Below are 10,247 nucleotides of genomic sequence, written 5' to 3' on the forward strand. Positions count from 1 at the left end.
AAACTAACCCCCACAGCCCTCTGACTCCACTCTTTTTGCTTTGCAGTCCCCCTTGGGCTGCCCCTGTGGTTCATTTACATTCTTTTAAACACAAGAGAACCAGGTCTGCACCTACTGCCTAACACCCATTTTCCCAGAGCCACATGCCAAGGTAAAAGCACACCTGGTTCTTACAAATGCCTTGATCCTCACTTAGATATGCAAGGGCAGTAACCTAATTTGCCTAACAGTACCAAGATATGAGCTCTTAATGAGCTGCAAGTCTTCATTAATCCCTAAATAAACCCTTAAATTATACTAAATTCTTTCCAGCATACAGTTCAATTTTCCTAATGCACAGCCTGTGTTTCTTGTCACTACAAGCTGAACATTGTATTTAGCTGTTTAAAAAAAAAATTAAACTTGTTAAAATAGTCCAACTGTGTCAAGCACTACATACGACTGTCCTACTTTCTCCATCATTTCCCATTCCACTGAGATTGATTCCATTACAAGATGTAGTAGTACTGGTTTTAAGTTTTCTTTCAAAAATGCTAGCAGCTAGCAGCAGGTCTAGCACACACTCCTGTGTAATCCCACCAGAAATACACTATGCAATAAAGATACTTCACTGGCCACTAATGAGATCCGTCAGTCAGCTGACTTCTTAAAGAGTGCATTACTAACACTGCATAGCATCGATTTTAGTTGTCTTTCTGAATCTTTTGATATGAACGAATAGTAAAAATAAAGAGAACATTACAAACTGACATTGGACAGAAGGAATAAATCTCCAATCATCCTGTAAAAATGAGATTCTCCCACATTATTATAGACAGCAGCTTGCTTAACCACAGTCACACACACTCATCACATCACTAAGCATAACATAATCTTGCTAACTTGGTTGCAGAAGCAGTGGAGGAACTTTGGTGTCTGATTAGGTGTATCATCCCTCCAGCTGCTCTGCTGTCCTCCAGCTTATAACTGCCTTCCTAAAACACCTTTGAGGGTATTGTACACAAGTTAGATATAGTCATGCTGGAACAGCAGTCCAGTAACTGCTCTTCATCACTATACTGGTGTCTCCCCGCTGCTACATCAGACCAGTGGGCAGACTGGAGCATGGTGAGGACCATCTACACTGTGTCTGTGCCAGGCCTGTACACAGCTGAGGGTCAAGAGGATTTTTAGGCAAACCTAAAAATCTTTTTTAAAAATAAAAACACCACTTAAAACAACCTTAGCTGGTAAGGGTGCAGCATTTTCCCACAGGATTGCCAAGGACCTGTCCATCTTTCCAGGTGCACAGGATACTGTGAGGGAAGATGACTCGTAGAATAGCTAGACTTAAACCGCACTGCAAGATGAGACCAAGCTGAAGTGTGGCTATGACTAATCCAGAGCTAGTGGAGCCCCAGATCAAAACCTGCAGCAGGCAGGGAAGAGACAACGCTGAGCAACATGCTAAGCCTACAGTGCACATATAGATAGAAAATAGAAGCAGGCAGAAAGTGAACACTACCTCTTCCTATCTAGCAACATGCCCAGCAGTATCAAAGGGAAATTACTAGCTCCACAGGTGCAGCTATCTCTCCTCCTCCTCAGAGAGGAGCAGAGAGGAGCTGCTAGACAAGAAAAGCAGGCAGGACAGTAAAGAGTAAAACAGTAACGTTTTAAATCAGAGACACCCTGGGTCACGGCCCCCTCAGTATGTCTTTATTGTAACATCATCCAGTTACAGGGTTTTGTAATTAGAAGAATAAAAAGCCCAAGGTAGTTTACTTCAATTAGCAGACAGAAGACACTAGGAAAGAATTTCTGTCCTTGTTTCTGCAGCACAGTGAATTGAAAAAGTAAACTCTTACCTCTTTTTCTATTTTGAGCAGCTTCTTTACAGCCACCTCCTTGTCCTGAGAGATCCATCGGGCTCGGTAGACGCTCCCGAAGCTTCCTCCACCGCAGTTCTCAAAAAACTGCAAGTCATCAAATTTAATTTGCACAAATGAAGCACTGGTAGACGACATCTCATAATGACAAAATATACCACTGCAAAACCTGCGAAGAGAAAAGCTTTCATTAGCACGTATGTTCCACGGATTATGGAATTTCTTACCAGCACTCAAGACACCCCAAAACCAGGAACCATCACCATAAACATGCTACAGTAAAATCCACAGGGCACAGGAGGAGGCCTGGGAACTCTCACTCCAACAGGCTGCGCAAATGTTTGCGTGATTTGCACGGGCTATTAGGAGCAGCTGGGACACAGAAACAACTAAAAGTATTCCTCAGTGTGATACCGACGTTTCCCGAACACCTTGGAAGCGGCTCTGGGAAAGGCAGGCGCGTCGCTGCCTTCTCCGGACAGCAACAGACGGGAAACTTGCTCTCCGCTATGAGCTTGCCTCGGAGCTCAGGCACGCCAGGCACGCCGGCTCTCCCTCCGCGATGGCCGCGCACAGGGCGCGCAGGCAGCCGCACCGCAGCACGCACCCGCGCTGCCGGCACGCCGGGCTGTGCTTCGCGCAAGGATGTGGAAAAACCTGGCCATGGTAAATGCCTCTTCCGGAGTGACTCAGTTCTGTTTGCATGTTATAACACAGTGCAAGTACGCAGTAATTCATCTGGGTTACAATATGTGAAATTCTGCAGCCTGTGCCAAGACCGGTGTCGGCAGTTTCAAGAGATGATCCCATGTCTGCGGCAAGGGGAACAGAACGTCCTTCTCAGGGATTTCACAGCAATAAAGCTTACGCTGTAGCAAATTTCAAGAACATTATCACCTAAATGCATGAACAATGAGTAATTTCAGGTTTCTTTTTTTTTTTAATAGTGTAAGTTCAGAAAGCCTCAGGTCCTCAGTGGGCCTGCAGGATAGGGCATCTTCCAGAACCAGCTGCGAGCCTGCTGCCGGACTGTTTCTGATGCACCAGTTTAAACTAAGTTTACTTCCACTAATTTTGCAATAAATGAAAGTAAACTTATTGGCATAAAATGAGAATGATTTGAATAAAACAAGTTAGAAAAAGGCACAGAGATTTTGAATTGCTGATTTTATGTCCAATTATACTGGTATAACTATTGTACTAAAGCATACTGCATTGTCCTGAAGCCTCCAATCCATAGGGGGTTTTGAGATGACGTCTATACATTATGTGTTGCCCGGTGCTGGGAAATGCATCTGTAATACAACTAGCACTGCTGACCCCCGAAACCCCTTTACACCAGTCCCTTCTGTAACAAATATGGACATCATTCCCTAACCCCCCTCACTGGCTCTCCTGACTGTGCAGCTAATCTGATTAAAATTGTGAGGTATCATTTGACCAGAAATTTCTGGCACTATCTGGTTGCAGCTATTCTCCCAATGAGAAATGAAGACACCAACTTTTCCCTACATATTGCGTGAGATAACAGAGCCTTTTCTGAAACTGCCTGCTTTGTTTTGTATCAATTCATCACCTGTGAGGGTAAAGGCAAGCGCTGACCAGACCACAACAACTTTACTACGTTTACAGAAGACAACACATTAAGGAGGGAGCAGACTTCAAGCATGCCTTTTACTGACAACCAGCCTGCAAAACTCTCAGGGAGGGAACAGGAATGCTCTTTCCCCAGCATGTGACATAAAATAAAGTTCCTTCTTCCAGTACCCTGCTGGCTCCTTCCCCAGTACAAGTACCTGTACTCTTCTGCTGACCTTTTGTTCTTTTTTAACCTGGTTGCTGTTCTTGTTAGGTTTCCTGCCATCCCAGAGTTATCTTTTGCACTGCACTGCACATATTGTTTTGAAAGAAAGCTCAAGAGAAAGGAAACTGGTCACTCCTGTAAACCAGGAGGGTAGCAAAGCTTGGTTTAACTTTCTGCTCTTTCCCAGTACTGTTCAATTGGACATCTTCAGAAACAGGAGCTCATTTGCCTTGATTACTCCAGCTCATTTACTCCAGTAGTTGCCTCAAGTTAACACCACATACATGCTGTCTCACGCGTATGTGACACTTTATAGACAAATACAACAGGTCCGCTTCCCAACCCAGACACCTAACAACTTAAGGCCACAGCCCTGAAGACGTTTATGCACGTGGATAATTACGCTCCAGTGAATAATCTCCTTACTGACAACAGAATTATTCAGAAGAATAACCTTACTCATAGGCAAAAGCATATGCACTGACTGGACCATAACTTTGACAGGAAAGCGTGAACAGCTGATAACAGATGGTTGCCTTTGGGATGACAGAAGGAACAGAAAACCAAGCACAAAGAAAAATACATCGCAGGAAACAAACATTTCTGGCCTTCTCTATCTGAATCCAATCGTTCTGAAGAGCTGTCAAATCATTTTAATTTATTGTTCATCCAGAAGAACCAAATCATCCATATACACAAGTAAAGTCGAATTCTGAGAGGCTAACACAGAACAAGATGTTACTCCAAGATTTCACAGAAAAACCGACCTCAAGATGGTACAACATGTACGCCAGACACTTGATAAATGCAAGTGAGTACTTTCTGATGGGTCTGCCTTGCTGCTTAAAACTTTACCTAAACTTTACCTAAACATTCATGCAATCATAGTGCAGTGCCCAGCACACAAGCATTTGCAGGAGCTGCTGTTCATTCTTTAAACAACTTCCCAATTTCAAGTTTATCTACAGCAATCAGCTGCAGGCACCAGCATCCAATACAGTAATATTATTTAAAGAGCAATTAATACATTGTGTTGGGTTCTTCTGGTGCTTTTTTTCTCTCTTTAGAGAAATTAGAGGAGTTTCACATGGGACACTCTCATTTAGAGATCCGTAATTAATGATAGCCTAAGTTAGGTCTACATTTGCTCCTTCTGGATGGCAGAACAGACCTGTTTAAGTATCACTCCATGTTTTCTGATGCAAGGTAGTTATTCCACAATTAGACAGATCAATCTCTTTGTTATGTTTAAGAAAACAACTGTTTAGAGTAACAACTGCATATGACAAATCCACACACAGTTATTAACTTGTCATCCTGTTTTAAAAGATCTTTAACAATCAGAGTTTATACCACTGGTTAAGAAAAAAAAAATCAGGTATTTCATTAAACTCCATAATCATACACTTGCATCTGAAAAAAGCGCATCATTCAACAACATACAGCACTTCTCTGCATTGCAGTGAGGAGCAGTCCTCTGCAACAGGGCTCAGGGCTGCGGGCATTACAGCAATCCCCCCACACACAGGCACACAGCATAGTTAAGGTTTGGTGTCAAGTACTGTCCGTTCTCACTAACAGTTTTGAGTGTTTAACTACTGTCTTCATGTAGCAGTAAGGAAGGCTGTGTCGACTGACCTTGTTCCTTGTTGTCAATGAAATGAAAATGTGACAGATCAGAAACAGGTATTTCAAGAAATTATCCAATTGTTGGTTATTTCAATTATTCCTATGGGAGCTTGGGAGTCGGGGGAGGGAGGGGAAGAATTTTTTTTCTATTTCATTTCTAATGGTTAACATGAGCTTGTAATCTTGCAACAACATCTCCACCTTCTCCTGTGTCTTTTTTTTTTCCTCATAGTAGCTTCTTTGAGCATACTGTTAAAAGTTCATTTCACATCAAAAAGAAACAGACCTGAGACAGGTTTGGCAGTATTTAACATATCAAGTTATTATTTAACATTAGTATTTGGCATGTCAGGAATCTATTACACAGAGTCACTTTGCAACAAGCCTATTATGCCAAAACAAGCTCAGATTTGTACAGCAGTAAGTGCTCAGTGTAGGAAACCATCCACCATCAACGGCTTGCTGTGATTACAGCACTTCAGAGTAGTAACCCACCCAGGCTTCCCTTCCCAGGACTCTGCTGAGGTCCCACAACTGCTGCTCCCCTGAGACCCCTCCAAAGTGAGGGAACCCCCAAGCAGATGGGTTGCAAACTGACCCTGCTGCAGGCTGCCCTGCCCTGCATCCTGGCACAGTGATGCTGGATGAACCCAACATATTCATTTGCACCTTCCAGATCCCCCAAACAGTCTGCAATGTAAGGGAAGTGCTGCCATGCCCAACTCTCTGCTTTACTCCATGCACAAGCCGGAAGACTCTACTGTTTGTCATTCAGCTACTGTTCCTGGAGTACAGAGGGACTTACAAGTTAGACAGGAGGCAAGAAAGAACTTAGTACAAATTGCACAGTAAATGCAACTCATATTTTGCTTAGTGCGTGGCTGCAGCACTGAAAATTGCATCCCTCATGTTGCACATGCACCTGACGCTGCCTCGATGTTCAATTACTTCAGAAAAACCCTTTGTAATTTACTAAAGGGAGCCACCATGAAACTCACTGCCCTCACTTCACCGCATGGTTCCATGGAGCAGGATTCAGAGCTTCTTTCAGGAAGGCATGCTGCCAACATATTGCCAATAAAGTAGTAGCACACTACACTTGTGCTATCTTAAAATACACAGCTGAATGTGCCAAGTTTCCTTATTTGGCAAAACAGTTCATTTGCTTTCAGGATCTTTGACCATCCATTTTTAGACCCAAATCATCCTTTGTATCCAACATGGCCTACAGTCCTTGAGCTTATCAACCTGCATTTTTGCAGCAGCATATATATTTAGGCTTAAAAAAAAAAAAAAGAGAGAAAAAAAGAAAAAGGCCAACAACAACAAAAAAAACCCCAAATAATCTGATGCCAAAACATGGGTCACTACTGTCTTGTCTAAACACAAAACAGGAAAGGAGTTACAGTGATATCGAGCTACAAGTGATACAGAAGAAATACATTTTTATAAATACAAGATCCTATCAGCATATAATGAACTGCTGATGAATAAGATGCAAACTCCAACTTACATACATATATCCTAATGTTCTAACCTCCCAATAAATTAAAACAAAGTCAAGAACCCCTACAATTCCTCAACTTTCTGAACCAGACTGAGCAGCAGCCCTGAAGATGGTGAGACTGGAGGCACGCATGACTCTGCCTACCTTAGTTACAGGAGCAACAACATTTGAGCCTGTCCTTTGTCAGAACCTAAAAATTCCATATAATTTCCATTAATAACACTTCTAATTTTATTTGAATTTATACAACCATTGTTACGGAAAAAAAGAGCTCAACTCAGCCTGAACAGTTTGAGTACTTCAGGAAACAAACTATTTTCGACTCAAGCTGTGTCAATGGCAGAGACTGAAGGGTTTAAAGGCTCCACTTTAAATAGAAAACATTTTATCTCGGGGAAACCCTAAACTGCTCACTTCGCTTACATTATACCTCGCCAGTGATGCCTGCCAGGAGTGTGCCTGCGACAACACACAAAACAGAGGCAGCTACCCCTGCACCCCGGCCCGTACAGCTGCTCCGTCCTTGCACGGGCACAACTGCAGGACCCGGTTTTGTCGGTGTTTCTGCCTTCTCCTCCTCCGTCAGCGAGCCGGGCTCTCCAGGGTTACCATTCTTCACACAATGCCACTGGTATGCAAAGCACATTATGGATAGATAAAACAAGTAGGCTTCTGAGGACTTACAATTTCAGGGCAAAGTCCTGAAAACATCTATCCGCATGCCTCCAGCGGAAAGCTATGATGTTTTCAGGCAGTGACCCAGTTAATCCAGTGCTTTCAAATTATTTCTGCTTCTGGAATTTAGAAAAAGTAATGATCCATGGCTTTCCCGATGACTCTGTCGCTAAAACTCACAGCAAAGCATGCTGGATAGAGGGGTAACCGATGGCTCACACACACACACTAAATAAAAAGCGGATACTGGGGGAAAGGAACTAACTTAAACAAAGATAGAAAAAGAATATATATATATATTAAAGAAAAAAAGACGGCTTACATAAAAAATTAGGAGGGGGGCGAAACGAAAGGAAAACGGAGGGGAAGTCACACCTCAAAATCCAACCTGAGGGATTTTACGCCCGAAAGAACATGAAAACGCAGCAGGTGCACTCAAAGTGCACGTCTCAAACACCGACTGAGAAGCGGAGGGGTGGCCGAGAACAGCGGCTCCGGCCAGACGCCGATGTCCCGCGGCCACCCCTACGGCAGACACCCTGTCAGCACCGTCCGCGGGGCCGCCGCTCGCCACCGCCCCGGCTGCCCCTCGGCAGGCACCACGGCGGGCACCCCCGTGCGCCGGTCCGTCTCCTGTCCCGCAGCGGCGTAGTCAGCGGGACCCCCGCCCGGCCACGCGTGGCCACCAGCGCTTCAAGGGGGGTCCGGCCGGGCGCGGCTGCCCCGCGGGGCGACGCAAGGTCAGGCCGAGCGGCGGGACGGGCGGGCGCTGCCCTCCGAGCACTTTCAAAGTTCCTTCAGCGGGTGCGAAACGCGGTGGGGACCCCCGCGGCCCTGCCCCGCTCCGCCCCCCGGCCCCGCTCCGCGGCCCCGCTCCGCTCCCCGGCCCCGCTCCGCTCCCCGACCGCGCTGCGCTGTTGCCCGCCGCCTCCCTCCGCCCGGCCACACGCGCCCCGGCCGCCCCAGCGCTGCCCCCCGCCCGCCCGGGCGTGGCGAGGGGCGCGTCGCCCTCCTCACCTTTCCCGAGGGACTCCGGGCTGGCGGGACGCGAGCGGCGCCGATCCCGGAGCCGCCGAGGGAGGCTGGAACCGGCGCGACCGCGTCTCCCGCTCCGTCCTCCGCGCTTCCGGTTGGTGCCGGGGAGCCGGAGCCGCCGCCGCCCCCGCTCCTCCTCGCAGCGGCGCCACCCCGCGCTCTGCCCGGGCCCCGCGGGGGAGGCGAGGCCGCTGCCGCCCCAGGGGTGCGGGCACCGCGGGCGCCCTGCCTGCAGGGGGCGACGTGACGGGCCTGACGTGTGGGGCGATGGGTGACCGGGACCGGTGTGGATGCGGCCCAGGCTGCGCCTCTGCCCTGGCCCAGGATGCAGGGGAGGCTGGCGAGAGGGACCGTGTGCCCACCACCAGTCACCAACACGTTGTAGGTAATGGGACACCTTGGCCTCTCACAGCCAGCACACCTCTAGCGATGGTGTCTGCTGCTGTGGCTGGGCTGGTGTGAGGTGAGCTGAGGGAGCTTGGGGCAGCTTGGGCTGACCAGAGGGGATGGCTTCGACGGAGGCCGGGTGCCTGCATATCAGTTAACTGTGCCAGGTTTAGGAAGGGACTTATGAACTGGGCAAGACCTGTCGGCTGAGGTGTTTCCAATTCACAGAGTGAGGCCCTGCTATTGCAGGTGGAGGGAGATGGGGCATGGTGCTGCATGGGCATGGCCACAGCTCTGCAAGCACCGGTGTTTGGGGGTTCATCGAAAGGAGCATGACCTCAAAGGAGGTGATTCTCACCCTCAACCCTTCCTCTTGTAACCCCCCCTGGAGTACTGCATCCATTTCTGGAAACACATCCTCAACATGAAAGGGATGTGCCCCTGTCGGGGCAAGTCCAGAGGAGGCCACGAAGATGCTCAGAGGGCTGGAGCACCTCTGCTATGAAGACAGGCTGAGAGAGCTGGGTTTGTTCAGCCTGGGGAAGAGAAGGCCGGCCAGTACCTAAAATGAGCCTACAGGAAAGCTGGAGAGGGGCTTTTTTACAAGGGCATGTAGCAGTAAGACAAGGAATAATGACTTTAAATTGAAAGAGGGGAGATTTAGGTTGGATATAAGAAGTCATGCTTTACTGTGAGGGTGGTGAGTCACTGGCACAGGCTTCCCAGGGAAGTTATGGCTGCCCCATTCCTGGCAGTGTTCAAGGCCAGGTTGGATGGGGATTTGAGCAACCTGGTCTAGTGGAAGGTGTCCCTGCCCATGGCAGGGGAGTTGGAACTGATGAGCTTTAAGGTCCCTTCCAGTCCAAACCACTCTGATTCCATGATGGCTTGACTGGCAAGTACAAGCTCCCCCATCCATATTCCTCAGCTCTCAACAGAGAGACAACCCAGACCCTTCCTTATCCAGTCTTTCAATGGCATATACTCTGCTGTTGCAGATTGAAAATAAGCAGTCATGCCTAAAGGAAATGACTCAAAAGACTCAGCGCCAGACAATTTTTCTACTAATGCAAACACATCACATGGCTGAGATGGTACACTTTTTGTATAGGTGTTATGCCAAATTCAGTGTCCATCACTGCTTTACTGTGCACTCCCCAGCTCATCTACTGGTGTCTGTACACAGGTTTTACACACACTAGAGAGCCTCGGCCCCTCGTTATCTCTCATACTTGACTATTGTTATATGTATGTGCAGATCTGCCATATAAAAAACAGCTGTCTAGCACAGTGAATCACAAAGACTTGTGCAGCATCACATTGAATCATATACAGTAATTGT

General features: G+C 47.3%; 1 protein-coding gene across 5 annotated transcripts in view; it reads right to left on the reverse strand.

Annotated features, from left to right (window-relative positions):
* Positions 1–8,636, reverse strand: part of MAP3K20 (mitogen-activated protein kinase kinase kinase 20) — a 92,795-nt gene extending 84,159 nt beyond the window's left edge. The window contains exons 1-2 of one of the 5 annotated variants that reach the window (XM_034065386.1): positions 8,501–8,616; positions 1,848–2,037 (exon numbers count right to left, since the gene is read on the reverse strand). In XM_034065386.1, coding sequence (XP_033921277.1) covers positions 1,848–2,006 — 159 coding nt within the window. In that variant the 5' untranslated portion in view covers positions 2,007–2,037; positions 8,501–8,616. Of the gene's footprint in view, positions 1–1,847; positions 2,038–2,282; positions 2,489–8,500 lie in introns of those variants that run through there. The other 4 variants (XM_031052177.2, XM_031052175.2, XM_031052176.2 and 1 more) reach the window with 4 other exon arrangements.
* Positions 8,637–10,247: the final 1,611 nt, after the last annotated feature.

Source organism: Melopsittacus undulatus, chromosome 8, assembly GCF_012275295.1.
Source record: "Melopsittacus undulatus isolate bMelUnd1 chromosome 8, bMelUnd1.mat.Z, whole genome shotgun sequence".
Classification (NCBI taxonomy): domain Eukaryota; kingdom Metazoa; phylum Chordata; class Aves; order Psittaciformes; family Psittaculidae; genus Melopsittacus; species Melopsittacus undulatus.